The following is a 25453-nucleotide window of genomic DNA, read 5'->3' on the forward strand; positions in this document are numbered from 1 at the left end:
CAAGTTCACCTCACCTTCATATTTACCTTCTCCACCGCCTTTGGGTTAATTTCTTTTAAGCTCGGCCATTTTTGGGTGTCTTAACCGCATTATGGCTCCACACACATTTTAATGTATTTTAATTTTCACCCATCTCCTTATTTTAATATTTCCCCATAGTCACGGGTGCACATCAGTCCAGTGTTGATTCGTATTCACATTTGTAAATTCACGGGTACCTTCCGACTAATCACCTTGAGCATTCTTTTCATTCAAACCTTTCAACTCCATGTCGCTCCTAGATATCAGCCTCCTATAGCGTCTTTTGTTCTCCATTTTTCCTAGACACATTCCCCCTGAAGAAGTGCTGTTTAGCACGAAATGCATCGGGGCTTTAACCTGTCATGGAATTATGAATTGAAGTATTCTTTTGATTCAACTTACAATGTCTACATCAAAACTCCATTAACATATGAAGCAATATGCTAAGATGAGACTGTTTTGATTACCATTTGGATTATACCAATAAATAACTACATTGCTAACTTCTGAAGTATATTTGAACATTTACCTATTGACTCACTGCCGTGCAGCAAGAGTGCCCAGGGATAGTCCTTACCCCCCGTAAGGCTTTCTATGTTCTGCTATCATTTTGCACTTTTTTGAACCAGATGGTGATCTCCCGGAGCACCTATAATATTGCAAATATCTGACCTTTTGATCCAAAGCTTACTTTTGGAGTGCAGCGGATATCATAACATTTACGTGTAGTAAACTCCGGCATACGGCAGATCAGAGTTAAGTAAATAATTAAAACAAATGATATTGCGTGCGCTACAAAGCTAGATGGCAATGCAGAGCGCAGAATGTAATTTGTTTTATTTATTTATTTTCTTAACTCTGTTCGTCCGTATGCTAGAATTTACTACCCCCCACCCTACCTCTCACCTGCCTGCAGCAGTCCCTCTAGGAGCCGCCACTGCACTTCTCGCATGGGATAAGCTGTAGCTTCAGCCTCCTTTACCATTAATGAATAAAGGGGTAACGTCTTTTTAGACCATCTGCCTTATTTTATTTATGTAATTTATTTTAAGAGTTTTATATAGCGCTGGCTAGACCCGGAGGTATAAGAGCGCTTTACATGAGGTTCCACAAAATTACAAGATTACATCAGTTCCAAATTACATCAGTTGCTAGACAAACAATAACAAGAGCATAGAAAACGAGATAAGTGAAGTGTAAATGGGAAAGGGGTAAGGGTAAAGGGGTGGGACGGAGATACGGCAGAAAGATGAGGGAAAGTCTGCCCAAAGTGTGGCTGGGTAGGTGACGGTCGAGGGGGAAGTCCCAAAACCCATCTCCTCTATAGCTATCAGGTAGCTCCATCAGGCTTTGGCCAAATAGCTAGGTCTGAATGGGAAGCATTTAAAGAACATGGAGGGCAAAATAAATGGAGCGTAGAGGGGAGGGGACAGGGAAGGTGAGAAAGGGAGGATAGGGGAAGAGATAACAAGGAGAGACGAAATGAAGTCTGTCTGAAGGCCGACTGGGTAGGTGACGACCAAGGAGGGAGTCCACGGCCCATCTCCCCTATAGCTAAACCAGGTAGCTCCATCGGGCATCAGACAAAATAGTTCAGTCTCAATACATTGAAAGAGGAGAGAAGAAGAGACATAAATAGAGGGAGGATGCGGGAAGAGACGACTGGAGAAATGAAAGGAAGTCTGGCTAAAGACCCACTGGGTAGGTGACGTTCAAGGAGGGAATCCCCGACCTGTCTCCCCCATAGCTAAACCAGGTAGCTCCATCAGACAAAATAGCTAGATCTCAAATGACAAGGAAAAATTCACAGGTAAATAGGGTGGGACTAGGGCCAGGACATGTGAGGGCAGAGGGCAGTAGCAGGAAAGGGGAGAGGAGTAGAGTGGGTAGGGGTAGGGGGTAGGTAGTTGGGTAAAAGTTACATGGTTACAAACAGTTACTGGAGCATGGTGATGCATACTCAAAAAAGACAAACAAATACCAATGTTACAAAGGTACATGATACAAGATGAATGTGGCATGGGAGGAAGAGGGGTGAGGCAAGGTATCAGAGGTAGGGGTAGAGACGAGAAGAACTAAGTCCAAGGTCCGGCTGGGTAGGTGACTGCCAAGGGGTTGACCCAGAGTCTATCTCCTCTGTAGCTGTCTAGGCAGCTCTCCTGGACATCAGCCTTGTTGGTCAGTCTCTTTGCGCTTAGGAGTTCGTGTAAAATTTAGTTTGTGGGGGAGGCTCAGGCTCACTTATTTATTGCGTTCTCTACTGTGTGATTGGGTAGTGAGAAGGCAGAGTGGAAGGAGCCGCCATCCAGCTTCGCGCTGGGGAACTGGGGAAGGGGTGGGGGGGGGGGGGGGGCTCTCACCTCAATCCTGGGCAACTAGTGTCTCAAAGGTCCAAGGAAAATCTCAGGCATGTCCGCTGCGGCCGCCGGGAGCCCTCCGCACGCAGCCATCGAACCACAGAAGCGGAGGGAAAATCACATGTCCGGATCGAACAGGGTGCAGGTCTGATAGACAGGACTCCGTCTAATACTATGTAACAGAATAAAAACCGTTGCGGGCCCCTATCAGGGAAGGGAAGGCAGGCTCCCAGGATTCAGCTTTAGATGTCGCAGCCCAGCTCGGAAAAGATCCCAGGCGCCATCTTGAGGTGAGATCGCATGGCCGTACTCGTGCCGTAGTGCAGATGGTCCTTGCAGCTCTGGGGTTTCTCGGGTTGCTTTCCGTCAGCCTTGCAAATCTCTCAGGGCCCCGGCAGTCGCAGCAGCTAGTCTCTCTGCTTTCCGCACCTCGCGTCCTCCGGAGCGCTGGTGTTTTCCTCTAAAAGTGCCGATTTCAGATGGCCAGTTCAGGATCGCGGTCGACGGTGCGGGCGGCGCCGGTATGCCTCGTCGGAAGAGGTCCAGACACCAAAGCCACACTCCGGGCCTGTCAACCTCTGTCCAATGCTAAAGTGTCATTAATAATTCTTTAATCTGTAGTCTTTTTCCTGACGGATTCAAACTCTAAAGTTCTTTGTCGCTAAAGTCTAATCGGTAAGTTCTCTGCAATGCTTTAGATTTCTCAAAATTCATCCCATATTTTTGTGCTACTACTGTAAATTTCTCATGAATGTTCTTAGCTTTGCGTGTTCTATCTTTGCACAGGAAGAGTAATTATTCATCACAATATTTCCCTAACATGTCTGGACTTATGGTTCCTGCTATCATTTCTTCTAGTTCTACTTTAAACTACTTACACCTATATGATCACTTTGATTTTCAATATTTCTTCCGCTATTATTTGGTGCTATGTCCTTAATTCAATTATCAAGTTCCTCTGCTGATGGCCCTATTGTAGTATTAATTTCACTAATTTTTCCTATCTTTTGTGAACTTATTCTCTGGTTCCCCATTTGCTAAATTCTTCTATTGACATTTTGCTGTCCTCGACTTTGTGTTTCTAAACTCTCTGAAATACTTACTAATGGCTCAATTACAACATACTTCGTTGGATCACTTTCTCCTGTCTCACTTTCTCTTGAAAATGACCTATCTCTGGCGACAGACGCTCTTTGATTCCTTGTCCTCTATTTGATCTCCTGTCCTGTCTTAATTCCTACAGAATTTCGAGTTGGAATCCTTCTTGCATGAGCTTGTTAATTCCCTCGCCCTGCTTGATATAAAGGAACAATTGAACCTATTGTCACTGGAACTGACAACACATCATGACTATTTGTCATAACTGTATTCAAACCTCTTATTCTCTCTGGCATCTGATTTTCTGACACATAAATATTTTTATCTGCAGGATCCAAACTAACAGGTGGAGCATCTGGTGATATACCTACAAATGTGTTTGTTCCTGAGCTAGGCTGTTCCTCATTATATGGTGGAGGTTTGTTTAGCGATAAATTGTTTAGTAATGTATCTGTCTCATCTAGATTCTCTTCAGTAAGTTTGAGAACCCTGTCTGTTGGCCCTTTGATATGCTTCTTTTACTCTTTACACATTTCCCCTTTATTCTTCTTGAACATTACACGATACATGTGTCCACCTATTGCAACATCTTCCCTCCAAACCTTTTTCTGGGAATCCCATTTTGCTTCTGCATATCGATTTAATGTAGTCTTATTTCTCCCTTGACATTTTTCCTTCTCTTTTCGATGAGCTTCATGTTCCCTTTCTTCGAGAACCTCATACTGCACAGGTCTTGGATTAGGCTTTAATTCATTCAATTTACTCCTTAGGTTCTCCAAACTGCATACATTAAATGTTCCGTACTGAAACACCTTCTCTAGTTTAAATCTGTTCATCTTTCTGAAATAATGTTTTTAACATCTTAAACTTCATTTTTCTCTCCAAAAGGGGCAAAATATTAGTATTTCTATAATGTCCTTCTGTGTTTTGATCTTTAACTTCCAATCAGCATTCGCTCCTCTACTACCTATCCCAGTGCGGCTCCACACCAACCCACCAATAGCAGCACATCACTAGTTTGATGTCAGCCTAACTCCTCACTACGACTGACCCTCCCTTAACAATCTGTCCCGTCAACTTTTCTTTTACTTACGCAAAGACAATACGACATAAAACAACTTTGTCTGCTCCACGAAAAGAATTCTATATACCAATTCATTCAAAGAAATCTCATTTACTTGCAACGGGAACCTCGAGCAGCGCGATTCCACCCTCTTTAGGTAAGACATTTTCGAAACCTCCTCCAGTGCGCTCCCTGAAGAAATCTCAACAATTCCAACGTGTCATGCTTGCAAATGTTTTTCTTCAGTACTGGCAACGTCTCATGCACAGTACTCCCAAAACAGGAGACAAACACACTTAGTGTATGCCCATAGGTCTATCCTGGGATCTTAGGCCTTGGCAGGCCCGTACTTAAGACTCAACAGACTTAAGTTCAAAACAACATAGATGTACAATAACAATACTCTTCTGTGATCACAAGTCCATATCTGTCCTTTCTCAAAATCAGAATGAATAATATTTTTCATATTAACCATGAAAATCCATATATTACTAACCAGCCTAAAATATTCTCATTAGCCACTTCCCCTAAATCCTGGTCTAATTTGTCAAACCAACCATCCGACAAGCTAGAAAAAAATTGATCAAGCGTGCCAAAAACCTTCCTCATTTCATGTCATAATTTCAATGAACTAGGCCCATAAACAACTCATCTCATTACCGTATCACTTACACAAGGTCCTCTGATGATTATTTGGTTGAGTTAATAGGAACCCGAACCTGAAAGAATGTGGGGCAATCTCATTATGAGGACCTGGAATATGAAATTACCAAAAACAACAATATCTACTTCAAACATTCCTTCCCTAAATGACAAAATATATATTGTGAGACGAGAAACGGGATTAAAAGAATGAGATACAATCGCTAGATAATTCACAAAAACATTTATCTAAATTCTGAAGAATGACCAGAAGCAAGAAATAAATGCATTTGTGGTTGGGTTTAATACATCAAATATGCATCTGTAGTTTCATACATATTACAGTAGACCTTATACCTCAGTGACTATCCTGTGGAAAAGAGGGAGCCGACAAAGTGCAGATTTCGAGTTTGCAGTCAGGAAAGTTCCGTTCAGAGTTTGGCATGAAGGAAAATTAGAGTTCAGTCCTTCAGCATGCCATGCAGGGAATAAGAAATTCAGCAAGCCTCCCTGCTCCTCCTTTGCAAAACAATTACACTCCAAATGTTATCTGTATACCCCATTAAATGTTTCTTTTAGCCAAATTGTTGAATGCTCATTGATCCTTTCAATGGTCTGCTCATGGTGTGATCAATACATCATCTAAGAAATCCGGAAGGTTAGCTAACCCGTTTTGAATATCGTCCAATTTGTTAAAGTTGTAATAAACTTTCATCCTTCCCATGAACTTTTTTAAAAGAAGCTTTCTTTAGATACTTTCTGTCAAAAGTATTCTTTCTGGGTTTGCTATCTCTCGTTACAAAGTCTCTGCATACAACGTCCGATAGGAAGAAACATCCGTTGTTAAAAAGCAACTTCATGAAAAGTTCTCAGTATTCAAAATGACTGCTCAGTGTAACTTTTTTTCAATATTCTTGCACAGGCCTGCAGAATAACTTTTTTGAGGCCTACATGAAATTTAGCTGAATAAATGTCACATTAATATCTATGAAACTATAACCCAACTCATTGTTAAAAATAATTTGCAAAGCACTACATCTAAATTGTCACACATTAATTAGGAAAACTTCTCATAGACATAAATTTCAAAAATACAATATTTACGTGTCATTTCTAATGTTCACGCCTCTCGGTACGTTACAGACTTATTCAATTCAAATTGTAAAACACATTAGCATGTGTTATTTCAGTAAATTGTGATTCTTTAGCAAATCCCTAAGCATCATTATGCATATTTTATTTATTTTCCAACACATTGTTTTATTTTATATCACGTTTACCTTCATCTTATTCATTATTTTTCTTTATATCATACATTACCTCTCAGGTTATTATTTTGTATATCTTTCTTATATTTGCAAAGCATAAATCAAGGTTTCTAACACTCTGCATACTTTTATGATGCACTTGAACATTTTCACGTTCATATTTTACCCCATTATCATATCTTCTTTATCAATAATAGTCGTAAATACAGTTAATAAAGAGAACTGTTAGAGGTAACAGTTTTTCTACAACTTATGTTCCATCAGTCGCAAAGAGTGGGTCAGTGATGATCTGGAAGGCACCACTGCTGTCCCTCATTGGTAGAATGTCCTTGTCCAAAATGTTTATGCTGCCCATTCTGGGCCTTTCCATGTCCTCCTAGAGTTGCTTTTCTGTTTGCTTTTCCATGATCTTGATTGGACATGGCATTTTATATCTCATAGGTGTTGGAGATGGCATCACCGTCGCATATAGCTACCTCCAAGAGGTGGGGCGATTACTGCTGATATACGTTTTTCTGAAGGAATATCATGGTAATCACTACAGTGAAATCGGATGTAAAGGGAGATGAATTTCCTAAACCATACTGTCCAGTCTGATCATACTGTGATGATTACAGCCCTATTTTTTAATTTCTTCTAACACAACTCAATTGGCTGAAAGAGGAATATTGTGGGGAGGGGGAGAAATATGTGGAGTGGGGGGGCACTATGGTGTCTTAAGCAATTGCCTTTTTGGGCTATGGGTCAAAGAAAGATGGAAGGTTTTTACCCACCTGAAAGAAGTTGTTTTTCTGTTTTGGCAGATACGTTATGTGGTACCCAAGAACACAAGACTTACATGAGCAATGCCTCTCTGGTGAAAATACACTTCCGGTCCACCATGCCAAGTACTCATGGAAACCATGGATTTGTGGCACAATATAAACTATATGGGGGCTTGTGTAAGTATTTTCCTTGAATGTACATCCTCATTACAAGTTTAAAAAAAAACGAAAACTAATGGTTGAGGTCATTTTGCGAAAAAGACTTATACAGAAAACAAGCATTGATGGACACTATAGATAACTCTCCAACTAAAGACAACAGGCTGCATGCATATGAAATAGGACAAAAGTTGTATAGAGATACTTCTCTTTGTTTTTCTAAAGTGCCTTACGCCGGGTGCAACTGTTTCTAGCCACTCAATAGTTGTTACCAGTTTTATTTAAAGATATTCAGTGTTTATTTAAAGATGTTTGTTTCCAGATGAAGTAAATCCAGATAGGAAGAATTGCAGGTAAATTAACAGCATATTATATTTATGTATAGCAGCAACTGTGATTGTCCAGCTGGTTTAATATCTGGTATAATATTCAACAATTATACAGTTAATGTAAACGGAGCTCTTGACATAGGCGACGGATGCCCTGACAGTCCAGTATATTTCTGGGCCTCTTGGCCCTACGTTGGATAATCGTGCTAATATCTACCACTCCAGAATGTTTCTGTATTTAATGGATCAGAAAAAATAACGTCCCTCCCAGGAGCTGTTTTCAGCTGGGCACAAGATGTGTATGGAAAGTTCCCTTTGACATGGTAATGTAGCAGGACTTTTGTGGATATCCGACTACAGCTTTAATTTGCAGAAAAAGCTAAGACCGGATTGGTTTTTAAAGATATATTTTATTTCTTCCCCTCAGAAGGGCCTTAGAAACATGTCCATAAGTAGTCTGAATCTATTTCCCAAGGTGTATTTTATTTTAATGAGATCAGCTTCAACACATACTCCGATTCCAATTGGCATCGCAGTACAGATCTGCTCAGCCTGTTTCTTGAATTAAGGCTTGGCCCCACTCATCACTTGGTAAAACATTGTTTAGGTCTGGCTTAACTGCTCAGCTGTTCCTGGACTTTGTGCTCAACCTAAAAAAGAACTTCAGGATTACCACAGAGAGGGTCTTTGGCTCCTCCCCCATGGTGGTGGACAGGAGTATATGTTTTGGTTGGGCAAAACTTCCCCAGAAAATGTACTTCTCCTCCACACAGCTGTTGTTTCTATTGTTTATCAAGCTTTATGAACCAGAAGCACTATGGCTGCCTAGAGAAGGCTCACTAACACATTGAGTCAAGCCTACAATGGGAAAAAGCTAGAACTTTCTGGGTCAATATAATGCCAATGTAATGCTATTAACGTTTCTCAGATATATAGATAATTTATAGAGTTGTTTTCCTCTGGCAGGAGCAGAGATCCCTCTTCCATTAACATTAGACTTTAGAGAGCAGTATGGAGTGCCATGGGCTACTCTACTCAGTGTTAGTTACTTTGACAGTGCAGCAGTCACTGCACCTCATATGATCCACAAACAAGAACTTACAGGATACTACTGAGAAGGGCTTAGGCTACACCCACATGTTGCTTTTTCTGAGCAGAGGATTGGATTGGGCTCAAGCTGTGTGCTTCCGCTGCAAAGAGTGCTTGTAATGCACTTTGTTACTGGTGGCAAACCTTATACTCAGTACAGAAGACAGGAGTTGGTTTGATGGTAAGCTTATGATCATGGCTATAGGCCTGATTTGTTTGTCAATTAAATGTTCTGTAGGCCTGATGTATTGATTCTGAAAACTTTGTTACAGTCAATAGGTATTGTAAGGTGGATTGTAATTGCCCCGTATTAAGGCCTACAGATATGCATTTGTTTCACATAGAATCTTACAGTTCACCGTATTTGGCAAAGGAATTGGTGGGGCTATCCCTTGTGTCGAACCATGGATATGGATTTTCTCTATAAGAAGCCTTGTTAGCCCTTTCAAAAGAAAAAGTATTTTGCTTAACCAACTATAATTTTGAATACCTTTCAAATTTTGACTGTGCCTGAGGGTTGCCTGCGGAACAGTTTGTGTAAAACAGTCGGTCGGTGGTTATGCTAAAAATCAATAGACCTGATTGGTGCACTTAAATGCTATGTCCTATGCCATAGTTCTGATATGCTTGTTATGAAAAGCTATGACAAAGGCAGTAGACCTACCTCATTGTTTTTTTTAAACTATGTTAAACTTAATCTCGAGGATTGCTATAGTAGTCAAGTGATTGGCACTGGCCACCTACTTTGACATATCCTCGCGGGTTTCACTGTGATGATAGTTGTTAGGCCCTGTAGAGAAGATTTGTATATTTTTGAAAGCTCTAATTTTAGACATACTGTTAATTTTATATTTCTATGCATGATTGTCACCAGTTTATGTACACATGACTAGTCATTTGTTGGTTAAGATGTAAAGGCTATGGGCCTTACTGGGTAAGTGGGGTAAGGTAGCACCAGATTTCATGGTTTATTATGAAGCATTATGAAAAAGCCAGTAAGCCTTCCCTGCTTGCTGTGAACATTATGCGTTAAAGACAATAGGCTTTTAAGGATGGATTGTTAGACTGTGCTAAAGCCTGTAGGCAGATACGATGTTTCATGTAGTCTCATTGATTATCAAAGTAGGCAAGGGTTTTGGAGTGGGTGATCCACACAAACCATTGGGAAAGAGGATATGCACTATGATCCTTATTAGGCGCTCTTAGGGTAGATGGTATTTTGCTTTAACAGTAATTTTTATGCATTTGTAATGGTATGACTGCTGGTTGCCTTGTTTGGAAGGTTGCGCTTAGTACACTAAACCTAATATGGTTCTGAAGACAAGCGAATGATGGCACCTATAGGCCTGATTACGCCAAATGTCATAGGGCTTTTCGATTTATTATGAAAAGTTATGCCAAAGGCAGTAGGCCTGGCTATTTTATTATGACAAATATTTGTTAAAGCCAATAGGCATTTAAGGGTGAATTGCTATTATTCTGCATTAAAGCCTACAAATGAGTATTTTTTTTTTACAAGGAATCTCGCAGATTTCGGGCAAGGATTTCGGTGTAGGCTACCCCACTGAGAAATCATGGGTATAAATGATTTGCACTGTGAGAATCCCTGATAAGCCCTTGCAGGATAACTAGTATTTGTTTTGCCAACTATCATCACATACATTAGTAATTTATCTTATAGCTGTCGTGTGGGAAAGCTTACACTTAGTGCACTAGGGTTGGTTATGTTGATAAGCCAACATTACCAACTAGAGGCCTGATTGGTACACAGGGAAAAGGTAAGCCAAATTCCAGCAGTCTTGTCTATTTTTATGAAATGTTGTGGCAATTGAATTGGGCCTGGCTTACATGTTATGAAAAGCATTTTTTAAAGCCAAATGGCCTCTAACAGTACATTTTTATCAACCTTTGTTACAAGCTGTAGAATGGTATTTGGTTACATGTAATCTTACAAATTATCATAGTAGGCCAATGTTTTGGTTTTAGCCACTCACTCTGGCAAACCCTGAGAGTAGGAGATTTTCACTATGATAATTCTTGTTCTGCCCTATTGAAAGGGGTTACACTCTGTGTTGTGTATAATGCTGTACAAGTGAAATTTTATAACTTGTTTGCATGATAGTTGCCTGCTTTTATACACTTTAGTGCCTAGTCAATGGTAAACGTTATAGACTGTATTGGTTCATTGGGAAAAGTTATGTCCGACTTTTTAAGAGTGATCTGTTTATAGTGAAAAGTTATGAAAAAAACAAGTAGGTCTGACTTATTGTAAAAACAGGTTTAAAACACAACATCTGCAGGCAGGTATTTTGTAGAGATGTGCAAAATTCATAATTTCCCTTTGCATAGTTATAAAAAAATTCTGAAACCTGTGTAATTACGCGCAGTGAAATTGGATCTGCCCGAACCCCTTCACTGCTAGGCCTCTCCACCCAGTCCCCTACCCCACATCCGCCCCCCCCCCCCCCCCTCTGGTGCTAAGCCTTTTTTTGGCTGTTTGGGATAGTTTGTGCTTAGGCTCCTGTAACGTTTCGACGACATAAGGTATCCACGCCAGATTTATGTCATTTTCTCCCAACATCATGGGCATTATAAAGGTACCCAGGGTTTGTGGAGTCCCGTGGAGGGGACCCAGAAGTCAGCCAAAATACAACAACAAAATTTGTGGAAAAATTGAAAAAAAGTCCTGCAAATCGTTTGTTTTCCCTACAAATGGTATCAACAAAGGGTTTGTGGTGCTGAAATCACCATCTTCTCAGCTATCAGGGACTGACAGACGTTTGTCAGAAAACCGAAGTGTTTACAGTTTTGGCATTTTACTGGGACATAGCCTATTGTTTGCTTTCAACCTTCTTCCAGTTAATGGTAGAAATGGGTATGAAAGCAATGTACTGTAAAGCTATACATTTCAGAAAAGTAGACAAAATTCTGAATTCAACAGGGGTCATTTGTGTAGATTGTTTTTTTATAGAAACTAGGAAAATTGAAAATAAGTTGAAAGAAACCTCCATTTGTGCCAACGTTTTCCCCTGTAACTTCGATGTATGAGAGCTATTTTAAAGTAATATACTGTTGCATCCGCTGGACCTTTCTGGTTGTGGGGATATATAGGACTTGTAGGTTCACCAAGAACCCGACGAACCCACAGCAAATAACTGAGCAGCGTCTTTCAATTGTTTTTATTGTGTATTAGGTATATAGCAATTAATTCAGGAAAATAAATACAGTGAAAAATCGTAATGAAAGAGAGCTCTGTATTTCTGAAATTGGAACGAAATATAGAATTTAGAAACAGTAGCTATTTGCACATTTCCAAAATTGTGAATACTAATACTAGCATTTGAATTAAACATTTTTCAAAGTGACTTTCTTTACACATTGTCTTTCATTTGGAAGGCAGAAATGCATCAAAAGTCAATAGGTAATAACAGTTGCTCTACAATTCTGTGTTACCCTAAGTCTCCCAATAAAAATGGTACCTCACTTGTGTGGGTAAGTCTAGTGGCCGCGAAAGGAAACGGTCCAAAATGCAACATGGACACACTACATTTTTACAGTGAAGACTGACCCTTTCTTTGCAAAGTGCCTAGCTGTAGATTTTGAACCCTAGCTCTGCCTCACCTAGGGAAACTTAGCAAACCTGTACATTTTTGTAAACTAGACACCCAGGGGAATCAAGGATGGGGTGACTTGTCTGGCTCTCACCACGTTCTGTTACCCAGAATCCCTCGCAAACCTCAAACTTTTTATAAGAAAGAGATTTTCCTCATATTTCTGTGATGGAAAGTTCTGGAATCTGCGTGGATCCACAAAATTTCACCCACCCTCCATTCCCTAAAGTCTCCCCATAAAAAAGGTACCTCACTCGTGTGGGTGGGCCAAGTGCTCACATCAGGGAAGGCCCCAAAACATATTGTGGAGACATCACAATTACCCATCTCAAATCAACCTGGTTTTGCAAGGGGGTCACCTAGGTTTTTGGCCCCAGGCTCGGTGGCCATTTAGGGAAACCTACCAAACCTACATATTTCAGAAAACTAGACACCCGTGGGAGTCCAGGGATGTATGGCTTGTGTGGTCCCCCCAACTTTTTCCTACCCAAAATCCCCTGCAAACCTCAAATTTAGCTGAAAAAACACATTTTCCACATTTTTGTGTGGAATTACTGTGCCAGCTCAAATGTTCTTCCCTAAAGCGCATGGAGATGAGCCTGAAAACATATGGCCGTGCCCCCAAAGGGGGCAGTAACTGTCACAAGAAACACCCCATAAAGGGGAGTGACCCTTGCCCAATGGGCCGCTCCTCAACATCCCAAAAATCCCTGGTGGCCTAGTGGGTCACACACTTTTTTTTAAATCAGGTGATCTGCCTCCATCGGGGCAGAAACTGCCAAATAATGCTCCCAAAAGGGAAGGGACCCTTGCCCAAGGGGCCACTCACCACAAATATATCCCTGGTGGTCTAGTGAGCATGATCGAGGCAACACTGCATACTAATCCTAAATGTCCATGGAGCTTCGATGCACGAATCCTATCCTAAAAATGGAGGTGTTCGGAGAAATTTCTAATCAGTGCGATGGCGGAAACTAAGGAAGGGCAATTGGACAGAGTGTAGCAGGATTTGAGTTTTGAACCAGTAGGGAAGACAGTTGGCCTTCATCTTCATAAATAAAAACATTAATGTGCACTGAAGTAGTGGTTTAAACTCCGAGGACGGCACACTTTCAAGATGAAACACAAAATGCACAGTAGTATTACAATTAGGAGTGTGCTGCACAACAGCAGTATCCATAGATGTTGCACGTCCCACCCACAGTAGAGACTGTATATACATCCAGCCTCAGCTTGGTGATGCATTTTGCTGGAAGATTGCGGAAGGAGACCTGGTGAGATTATGTGTTTTGTGCTGAATGTTGATGGATGCAACATGAGACTGCAGAGGTCCGATAATGTGCAGGTCTGCTGCGCCAAATTAAATTTCAAGGCCCAGAGTGTCCGAGTTGGACAAGACAAAAATTGTGAGCAGACCCCAAACTCAGAGTTGCAGGTTGGAGGGAGCTGGTTAAACACACGAGCTAAAGTAAGCATACGCTGGAAAGACATTATGAAGAGTAGTGGGAATGGATTGCAATATTGGATTATCCACTGCTTGTATAGTTTGTCCACCTTGAAAGCAACCTAACAATATTTCTCCTTTTGTTCAGTGCCTCGGTTTCCAGACTCCGTTAAGGACTTGTCCTCAGCAGAATTGCAGGGCTCATGTGCCGATGTAGTCTTGACAAAAAGTAATGGCATTATCCAGTCACCTGGTTACCCCAATAACTATTCCAACAATGCCCGGTAAGTGCAATTTATGCTGCTCTAGCTCCAGAAATAAACAGTCTCCCACCCTCTTCTTTAGGAAATGTGTCCTTAGTCCGCAGTGGCAAAGGGAAATGTATAATCCGCATCTACATTTCATAGATAAAGGCAACATAAGGAGGCAGGCCATTCTTCTTTAGGATGCCCTGAGCAGCCCTTCCCTCTAATGCTCTGGCTTATGATGTCAATGCCTTATTATAGTCCTGGGATGTGCCATTCAACAATGCTGTTTTTTCCTGAGAATAGTTATTTAAAATATTCATTACCACCTCTTAGTTTTCGGAGTAAAAAGAAATCTCTAGAAAAGCTTGTGGGCTAAAATATTTCATGTTTATAAAGGATAGTAATCAATTTAGTGTAACACTATTGTGTGCAATCTTCTGGAAGATTTGTCCTTTGCTCAAATCCATGTAAGAGTAAAGAATGCACGGATATACAATTTAGGACACTACTTTTTTCAAATAAAATATAGCATTTTCTGTGTTTAACACCCTAGTTTGATTGGTGTAAAACCAACGTTGAGTGTATGAATGTTCTTAAATGTAAGTGTCTTGAATCGGTCTAGTGGCACTACAAACTAACATTCAGTATCAGTCACAGTTGAGCAAGAAGAGCACTGATAAATTGTTTGTAAACCTTAAAGCACTGTCGTCTTTATTGGGTATATGACTGGGTGGAGTGATGCTGGCCCAGCTCACTGCCACTGATCCAGCGCTCTGATTTAAAAACTGTCTCACAAAATGCTACCTATCACCTTAATACTCACTATTAAACATCAGACACATATTCAGGCCCATAACACCAATGAGACAATTTTTGAGCAACTGAATCAGGTGATTTGATTAATAAATCTATTCATATAATATTTACATTATTATATACAACTGCAGTTTATCTTTCTTTACCATGGCTTTAAACATATTATCACCTATAATCAAATCACTTAAGGCGATTGGATCAACTGATGGAAACTGGACCATGAATAAACAAGACCAGCTTGTCTTTCCAAATCTAATATATTAACTTTTATTCTTCATAAGAAAAAGCTTCAAAGTTTTAAAATCTTTATTTTATCAGCAAATAGAAAAGCAGCATTTTAATAAGGAAATGTAATTAATAAACTGACATTATCAAGCCAGCTCAGAGTCATGAAATATTAGCAGAATAATAGTTTCCCATTCCCTAAATCTATTTCCCTGACTATTTCTCTCTTCACCTGAAAAGGAAAAATCATTTAAGTCTGCTGTCCTTACATGCGCCAAAGGTCCATCAGCATATCACGACACTCGGGAATCGGAAAGTAAGAGTTTTTTCCTTGCTCATTGTGTCAGACTTTATATCTTTCTTTCTAGCTAAACTTTCTACAATTTACATTCTTTCAAACGAGTCCGAGCTTTTCATTGGCTGTCCTGTGTCAGTCCATGATAAAATTATTAGGTCATCTCCGACTCATGACCAAGTCCAGGCTTCACATAAGCCCTATTGTCTTTCACTTCTATGTAATTCAGTTTCCTCAAGAAAGTAACTTTTCCTGACCTTGGCAGACAAATCAAGTTCCTGTCCTTGAGTCATCTCTCCATGAGCACGTTCAACGCAACCAGAGAACTGCCTTTTAATTCACGATGACAATGCAGCAAAAATCTTCACTGCTGCGCATGCGTACGAGTTCACTCTGGACAAGCTTTTGCGTCTGCAGCTCTGTCAGCCATATTTTGTGAACCATCTTTTAGGCCTTACTGTGAAAACTATTATTAAACAGACATAAGACATCAATTAATTAAAGAATTGAGACACATTCTGTTACCCTCCCCCTTGACTAATTAATCCTGTTAATTATGTTACCTAGCAAAAGCACAAATAGGCAGCATCATAATTACTTCTCCTTTTCGCACAGCAGGAACTCCATGAGCTTTTATCACGAAAGACGTAACATAAGCACATAAAATAAGCACATGCCATCAAATTAACTGCCGCATTTAATACTGACAAAGACAATAGACCAGGTTAGTTTATTATTCTTTCTTTGCGTTTGCAACATAGAGCACATTAGTTTATCCCGTGTGTAATGATGAATATATTTTTAAACTAAGTTGATTAATAATTTCACCACAAGCTTAGTAATCTGGTTACTTTGTTATGAGAGATTAACTTCACAAGTTTGAACAAAATCTTGTTCTTCACCTTGCTCCATCACCACCGACTGTATCTCCAGATGTTCAGTAAGTTTAAGTATGTCATGGGGGATCATCTTCATACGTACTGGAAAACGCTTCCTGAGAAGGACTCTACATTCAATAGTGACTACTTAGAGGTAAAATAGACAGGGAGAAAATTTACCTCTTTGGTAGTCCCTGGCCTAACTTTGAAGACCTAGGCCAATGAGCAGGTAAAATTTACTGTTGACTTTATCCAGAAGGAAAGCAGCAAATCCATCTTGACAAAGCCCTGGAATCTTGTAGAATCCAAACTCTCCAGCAGGAAGCCCTGGTCAATGGTGGTGAAGCAGGCAATGATCAAGTAAAGTCAGACTCATACAATGACCATTTACCTCCCTCCTCATCCTAGCAAAGACCGATAGAACTGACATTTTAGTATTCTTACCTGGCCTGGACCGGAGTGATCAGGGTCCAAAAAATGGTTCTTTTAAGCAAAGTTTTAGGTAAAGCCCCCACCACTTCTTTTAGCAGTTGGCCAGGAAAGGCAACAGCAAAACTATTACGGTCTATTTTATCCAAACAGTGCTTCTTTTGAAGACATCTTGCCAAAGTTGTTTTCCAGAAGCAGATAAGGATTCCAGTGGAGAGAAAATGATTGAACAAGTGTTAGACCTTGCATCCTTGGTGTGGTTTGCCCCTGTATTTTTTCTGCCTCTGCCTCCTGTGTTTTTGCTGTGTGCTGGACTTTGTTTTTGCTGGTATAGATGCTTTGGGCACTTTGCCACTGCTGACCAGTGTGTGCTGTTTAGGGTTGTCCTGCAGTGGCTATTTTTGCCAAGGAGAGAATAAGGACTTTGCTGTGTCTACTGCTTGAAGATCTGCAAGGGCTTGCAAGAGAGCTTGCCTCCTGTTTTGAAGTCTCTGGAAAATAAAGACTTTACCACCAGCTCCCCTGAACTTCCTTGCTGGGAATTCTGATCTGCCAAAAGGTGCCTGTACCACAGTAACAGGCACCTTTTAGTCCTTCTGTTGAGACCTGGAAAAGAGATGCAACTTTGAAGCGCGATGCATCAGCACCTATTTCTGATGCATCTCTGAAGTACCCGACGCAGAGCCTGTCCATGGCTGAAGAAATCGCTGCGTGCCGGATCAGAGATTACTACACCGATTCCGAAGCAGACCCTCCTGTGCGGCTGCAAGAACCAATGCACAGTGGGACTACGGCTGGAGAGACCAACGCAGAGCCATTGCCGCAGCATTGAGAATGGACACATCCCCGATCCTCACGCATTGCACCAGGGTGGTAAGTCGACGAACAATCAACAATATTTCATATAAGTAGACTATGAAATGGTTGATGGCCCAAGAACAGGCTGACGCCTCACGCTCAATTAGAGTAACGCTCTTCAGCTCCTTTCAATGAGCGTGAGGTAAAAACCTATGACCATTTGGGATAGAACAGCGCCCAAACCCCGTACACTGGCATCATTAGTCAGGATAGTATTTTTAAGTATGTCAAAATTGGCCAATGTTGGCAAACATGCAATTTTATACTTAACTTTGTTGAAAGCATCAACACAATCTTTGGACCATTTGAAATCCACATCCTTTTTCAACAGTAATCTGAAAGGTTGAACACTAGCAAAATTGTATACAAATTTGGAATAATATTCAGATAAACCAAGGAATGATTTCACTTGGTCTTTGTGAAATGGAGCTGGTGCCTGTAATATTTCCTCTGCGAGATCAATTTTTGGATTAATGCCTTCACTGAAAATAGTGTACAAGGTAGGATACAGCCCCAACTCTGAATTTTAATTTTTCACTTTTTAAAGTGAGTCCACGTTCTTGTAGTCTAGACAGTACTTTGAACAGTACCTCGTCATGGTTGACTCTATTTTTTCCATACACAAGTATGTCATCCTGAAAAAACAAGACTACATCAATTCCAGCGAACACATATTTCATTACTCTTTGAAAACGGCATTCTGATTAATCTATAAGCACCTAAGGGTGTTACAAAAGATGTTGGTGCTCTTGAGTCTTCGTGTAGCATGATCTGATAAGCTGACAATAAGTCCATCACACTGAAAATACATGCACCCCCCAATTTTGCCAGGGCTTCATTAATGTTTGGTAATGGCTGCCTGTCGAACCAGATAAAAATATTAATTTCTTAAGTCAGCACAAATCCTAATTTTGCTGCCTTTGTCCTTGGGGGATAAAACGATCGGAGCTAACCATTATCATGACTCTATTTCTTCTATGACTCCCAACTCAAGTAATCTATTGATTTCTTCTTGAAGGGGTTTCAGCATGAGATTAGGCAGCTTTCTTACCTTATGTACTACTGGTTTCACCATGTCCTTTCAAATTATTTTATGATTGAAACCACTAAGAAGACCAGCTTTTCACTGAAAACCCCAGGATACTTTCCAACAATATCTTGTTCATCACTCTGACATGTGACCAGCATTATCTGATCAGGCTCCTTTGGATTCAAAATGATTCCAAGGTCTTTTTGGTGTCGCCACCCTAAAAGATTATCACCACGCTTGGCAACGGAAACCTTACCTACAGTTTCTCTTCCATTAAACACAATGGACTGGATAGAATATCCTATTAGATCAATACCTTGCCCTCATACCCTACAGGATTGATGTCAGGTGGCAAAAGTTTTCCATTGTTGAACTCAAAGGTGGAATCCCCAAATGTATCGCTTAACAAGGTGTACGGTGAACCTGAATCAGCCAGGCCTGGAACTATGTTGTCACCAATGTATACATGGCATGACCACGTTAACTTTATCTACATCTTTTAAATCCTATACAGACTTGGGGACATTTTCTGTAATGCAGTGAATGGCTTGCTGAGAACATTTCCTCATCATCCATGTTTACTTTGGTGTTCCTACACATGAGGGGATAACACCCTTTTTTCCCCACAATTCCTACAGCTCATACCTCTGGCAAAACAGTTGGAATAATTCGGTCCATGGTTTTGACTTCCACACCTGGGGCACCTTAATTTGATATCCTTACTTGAGTTGTTGTTAAACCTTTGTTTATCAAACTTTGCAGACCCTTTCTCCTGTTTATTTAGTTTACACACCGTTGTAAGTGAAGCGTCATGTGAAACACTATCTAGTTCATCTTTTTTATGTTGGCAATAGCATTAGCCGGAACAGTGCTGTTACACATTTCTTTTACCAAATGTGAAGTGTGTTCGTTGCTCTCAACAATAGTGATAGTTTCTTTAAGATTCAGATTTTGTTATAACAATTTTTCTTGAATCCTAGAGTCATTTGTGCATCTGATAACGTAGGCTTTATTAGTGGGACACGTTTGATTTCTTAGTGAAGTCCATGTGTCAGACTGTCAAATGGCACAGACCAATGTGCCCTGTCAGGGGGTTTCCCTGTTCCTGCTCCATCAATAGAAAGGAGAAGAAAGGTAATCTGTCAGGTCAGGTGCAGGCAAAGGCCCACCTCGCCTGGAATATGAAGTGGTAACAAAACAATGTTAAAAGACTGGAGTTTTGGAAACAACAAGAATTATTAAGCTGGGACGAATATATGTTCATCAAACAAGAAACCCAGTTGATGCCAGTCTTTTATATGCTACCCAAAGTGCATAAAAGTAGCACCACTCCACCAGGGAGACCTATAATATCTTCATGTGGCAGCTTGAAAATGCTTCGAAATATATTGATGATTTTTTTAACCTTATTGTAAAAACATTAACGTCTCATATAAAAGATTCAACAGATTTATTTTAATGTATTTATGACGTACGTAGGAATGAAACAATGGTGTTATTGACTCTTGACATTGCTACTTTGTACACAAGTATAAGACATATTGATGGTTTAAAAGCCACTGAATATTTTTTAAATAGAAGACCTATGAGGTTTTTTAATTGTAACAAAATGATTTTAGAAATGATGAAGTTGTGCCTGACTAAGAATGTTTTACCACTAAACAACAAGAGAGGGATTTTTTAAGGAGCACTTTTAGCCCCCCTGGCAATATATCCAAACAACAAAAGTGAGCCTTCTTAGAAGAAGAGCAGAGCAAGCAAGAAGAATCAGATTTGATTCTTTAGAAAGCCCTCACTCACCAACCTAGTTGGTGACATGCTTTATCATCGGGCCCCACTAGCAAGGTCGATTATCTCCCCGGTGTGATTAAACGCCAGAATTACTGCGGAGCTGGTTCGTTTTGTATAGTGTGCAAGTGAGTGATGCGAGTTTAAAGTGTCTAGGTTGTGTCCCAAAATTTTTTATTCGATGGCAAACCAGGCACAGTTAAAAAATTTAGTGAGCGATGGATCCTGGATAGATAGTTCAGCTATGTCTCACTGTGGGTGGTCAACATGTTACTGCCTATATGTTGCAACTAGCTAGTCATTCGTCAGGACCAGTGTGTCGACCCCGGCGGTATGTGCGCGCTAAGGCTCACCCTAACCAGGAGGTCAAATATGTGAAAATAAAAAGGAAAAAAAAAAGTTTTTTTAAACCTGTTATTCATGCTTGAACCTGCTCATTTTCAGGAGCCCAGCAGTTTTCTGAAAGGAAAAAGCAAACACAGACAAACAAAAATAGAAAAGGAGGACATTTCAGGTTATAGTTGTCAGATGTTTGTAGTTCCTAAAATTATTAAGTACTCATGCTCTTCTCAATGTGCACTGAACTATATCTCACGAGGATATGGTGCAAAATGGTGAGAAATCTATGTGCACCTAGTTTTCACATTATCAGTGATGGTAGAACACTCCACTATTAAGGTGATGGTACCAGTTTCTTAGTGCTATATCATCTGCACTCCTACGTGTTATGGGTACATTGAAATTACACGCAATATGTGGCATGACTTGTAGGACCTCGCCCTGTGCAGTGTAGTGGGTAGCTGAAAGCACACTAAAGAAAACTGGAGGGCAAAGAACGGTACATGCGGAATGATCACTAATCTCCCCATGGGTATCGGGAGGGGGGGTAATGGCTAGTAGGCACACCCTGTATGGAGAAACAAGAGAGGAGCACAACATCAATGTAAAGGTCCCCGCTCCAAACCAATTACTCATCTGTGTGCTTGCGTGGTTTGCAGGAAACCACTCATGACAGCAAAGCCCAGCACCCGCTTGGTACCTGATCGGACCCTCTGAAACCGGACCCCGTCGATAGGCTGTTTTGGCTGCCCAGGGCCTCTCTGGATTCGTGCTGGCGGGGCACGGCTGGTCACGTTGGTGTGTGTACATCAGTCCGTATCAGTTAGCACCAATGCCCAATCAAGGTCATGATTATGGTCATGTGACCATGACTGTCCGCGAAATGCTAGAAGGCCGACTTCTATGGCCCCCATTTAGCTTTACTAATAAAGTATTGTTGACAATTTCAAACGCGTCATCTTGTTATTCTGGGATGCATTATGGAGTGCGTTTAAGGTGGAGAAACAATATTTACCTACAGTAATTACAGTCAGTGGGAAGAGTTAAGATGCAGAACAGGTGCGCGTTTTAAGTGTGTAAAAGTACATGCTTCCTCATAAGTGCCACGTAAGGGTTTGGATGTTAAACAACTCACCCCTTCCCCTGAGGGCACTTGATGTGATAACGCAGGTTGGTTAGTTTAGTCCCATTTTATGGGTCCAGTTGGCGGTGGACAGGAGTTACTTCCTGACGGTTTACAACAAGTCATTGTGTCTTATAATGGAGCGTAATGGAGTTGGTCATATGTCGGTTAGTTAAGTTGCATGTGGTTTCCTGGAACCAGTTGGTGGTGGAATACACCAAGTTGGTGTACAGCTATCATTAAGTGATGGTTTGCAAATGAAATGTTGCTGATCACGTGCACTACTTGCTACGCTACGTCAGATTTCCTGTGCTATGGAATGTCTAGTAATGTAGGTGTGTATACAGGTGCAAAAAAATCAAGGGGACAGCTGGGAGTCACGACAGTGGAGTCATTGTCTAGTTAGTACAGTGCTCCATGGGATATTGTCATTAAGACCCTCCTTGTCAGTGCCCAGGCGGTAGACCCACCTTTGTTCCTTCTCAAATAGGGCCTGCTGGATGTTCCTGCCTTTAGGCACCTATTCAATAACAGTCCACTTTGTCATTAGTGATATGGTTCTGTAAGATGAAGTTTTCACTTAGTTTCATCGTGACCCTCCTACACCTAACGTTGCTTCTGTGTTCACAGACTCGTTGTTTCACTTTCTGTGTGGTCATCCCGACATAACCCAATCCACACGGACAAGTGATCAAATATACCACGTTAGTGGAGTTACTGTTGGTGTGAGAGCGTTGAGACCAGGTCTTTCCCGGTTCAAGTCCAAGGGTTTTTGTGTATGTTGTCAAATGGCATATGCTGCAGTTGGCACAGGGATAGTGACACACTACTTTAGGTAGTCCCCATGCCACTGTAACAGATGGTACAACCAGGAATCCTTGAATTCTAGGTTGTGTGTGGACCAGGGAATCTCTAAGACTTTGGCCCTTTCTGTCTGAAAACAGGGGTTTTTCCCAAGCCCTGTTACTGCTTGTGATGATCCTTCATTGTTTATCACTTTCTTGACTGCGGTGGATGCCGTGATGTACGTTGTCACACAGGTGAGGGGAATTTCTTTCTTTTCTTTGGGATTGTCCTCCAAGAGAGCTTCCCTTGGTTGATTCCATGCCCTCTTGTAGCTCTTATTCAGGATTCTCTCGGGATACCCTCAGTTCTTCAATCTGACGGTGAGGTCAGACGATGGATTGCGGAAATCGGTCAATTTGCTGCAATTACGCCTGAGCCCTAAGTATTGTCCGTAAGGTAGATATTCCCGGAGGGGCCTGGGGTGAAAGCTGGAGAATTCTAGTAAGTTATTCTTGGCAGTCGGTTTGTAGTGCGTCTTAGTAATGAGGCTCCCCTCCCATTTGGAGATGATTACATCCAGGAAGGCCACCTCCTGCTGGTCACAGGTATGGGTGAACTTGAGCTTGTGGTCCAGAGTATTGATCCAGAGGAGGAAATTCATTGACGTCTTCAGGTCCTTTCCATATCATTAGAACGTCATCAATATACCTCTTCCAGAGGGCAATGGAAAAGGCATGTGTTGTACGCAGAAATTATGAATTTACGCTCGAAATCGTGGACGTACAGGCCAGCCACACTAGGGGCAAAAGTGCTGCCCATCGAAGTTCCAGTTGTTTGGAGGAAAAGGGTGCCTTTATATTCAAAGTAATTCTGTTTGAGTGCCATGGTGGCACACTTCAAGATGAAATCTTTTGGAGTCTGGTATTCCCAAACAATCTCGCCCAGTGCTTCACCCAGGACTTTTATGGTATCGTCCTAGGTAATGCTGGTGTAAAGACTGTCATTGTCGAGGGTTACTAGTATAGTAGATGACACCTCAATGATCATGTCTTCTAGGAGGTGTAGAAGACTTTTGCTATCTTTGAGATAAGTTGGTGTTTGCTGCACAAGCGGTTTTAGAAAGAAGTCACAGAATCGTGACAAAGGCTCAAGAATTAAGCTGATCCCCCGACAAAATCGGGTAGTCCCGGTAGGGGTGTCTTGTTCTTATGCGTTTTGGGCAACGTATAGAAATAAGGTATGATACCGTCCCCTTCGCTCAAGAAGACTGCCTCTTTCCTGGTGATATAGCCGTTCTCCTCTGCTTCCTTTATCAAAGTCGTAATTTCTGTCTTGAGTTCTGATAAAAAGTCACTGGTGAGGGCGTGTAGTACCTTCTGTCGTCAAGAAGATGTTGGACCAATTCATAGTCCCTGGCGTTCTGAATCACCACGGCTCCGCCCTTGTCAGCTGGCTTTATGGTGATTGCGGTATTGGATTGCAAACCTTGAAGTGCCAGGAATTATTTTTGACTCAGATTCTTGTACTTGTTACCCTCTTCAAATTTCTCTATCATGGTAGACCACCTATTCAAAGGCTGTGATTTCAGCAGGGACCAATATGGGGGAGGTTGGAAAGATGACTTCAGTCTCAGCCCTGTGTTGATTGGGCTCTCATGTGGTTCATTGTCTTCTCTTCCCTTGAAGAAAGCCTTCAGTTTGAGTTTACGGAAGAATTCCGCTAGCTCACAATGCAATTTGAACTTATCTAGACGTGCCGAGGGAACGAAACCCAGACCCTTCTCTAGGACCTGTTTTTCTACGGGGGACAGGATAACATTAGAGAGAGTGGTTTTTAAACTCTCCTGGCGCTCGTGCTCGCCTGTTGGTCCTGAGATTTGCTTCGTGTGTGGTTGCCCACTGGGTCCTCTTGTTCCCACCACACTTGGTTATGCCCTCTTCTCCTGCCTCTGCGGCCACTCTAAAAAAGGAGGGCGATAAGAGTTCTGATTTAATGGCTAGGCTGGCATAAAGTTTGGGTTCCAGCCCATGTAGGGGAAGCTGGATTGCGGGTAGTGCATGGGGCGCAATCCCGGTCCTGGTGCCGGAAAATGTGGCCACATGGATTGGGTATAGTTATTTCTCTGTGTCCCTCTTGTCCCGCCTCTTTGTCTATTTCTGAAGCTGCCGTTGCTAGGCCCACTATTTGTAGACCCACTGTTATCAGAGAGGTCGGAGTTGGGATTGTTCCTAGTAGGAGGTGTGTAGGCAGGGTCAGCATAGGGGTAAACCTTATTGAAGGCAAATCTCCAAGTCCTTCTGAAATTTGGTCACTTTGGACTGGGTTAGGCCGTCTTTATATTCACCTATGTCTTTGTTTATTTCCTCTAGTTTTTTCTTAAATCCTGTCAGGGTGGTCTTGCAGTGGTTTTCGATTTGTTGGATCCCAACCATCAAGGCTTCTGACAGTCTAATGGCTGTTTTGATGATTAAGATCAGCCAATCGCGTGTACAATGCCATGCGATCATTGCTCACTCTTTTCTGACTACTGCATCTTCTAGAAAGATACAAGGTGCATTTGTTACTAGGAGCCCTTCTAGTTGCTGTGTGGGTGTGGAGGTATTCAGTAAGAATGGTCCCATGTAAAATTGTCCTAATTGTTACTCTTCTGTTCTGACAACTTTTCCCACTCACTAGTATGTGTAATTGCTTGCGTGATGGTCAGATCTGCAAACCTGGATGGACCAGCTAGGATGGCATCCACCTCTGAGTCCATGTAGGAGAGACCCAGGTTTTTCAATGTGTATGTAGGAA

General features: G+C 41.4%; 1 protein-coding gene across 1 annotated transcript in view; it reads left to right on the forward strand.

Moving 5' to 3' along the window:
* The window catches only part of OVCH1 (ovochymase 1), an 852055-nt gene that overhangs the window by 628585 nt on the left and 198017 nt on the right, over positions 1-25453 (forward strand). Inside the window, exons 23-24 of the mRNA XM_086952799.1 lie at positions 7253-7390; positions 13994-14129. Of these exons, the coding sequence (XP_086808925.1) occupies positions 7253-7390; positions 13994-14129 (274 nt within the window). The remainder of the gene's footprint in view (positions 1-7252; positions 7391-13993; positions 14130-25453) is intronic.

Source organism: Lissotriton vulgaris, chromosome 1_2, assembly GCF_964263255.1.
Source record: "Lissotriton vulgaris chromosome 1_2, aLisVul1.2, whole genome shotgun sequence".
NCBI classification, from domain to species: domain Eukaryota; kingdom Metazoa; phylum Chordata; class Amphibia; order Caudata; family Salamandridae; genus Lissotriton; species Lissotriton vulgaris.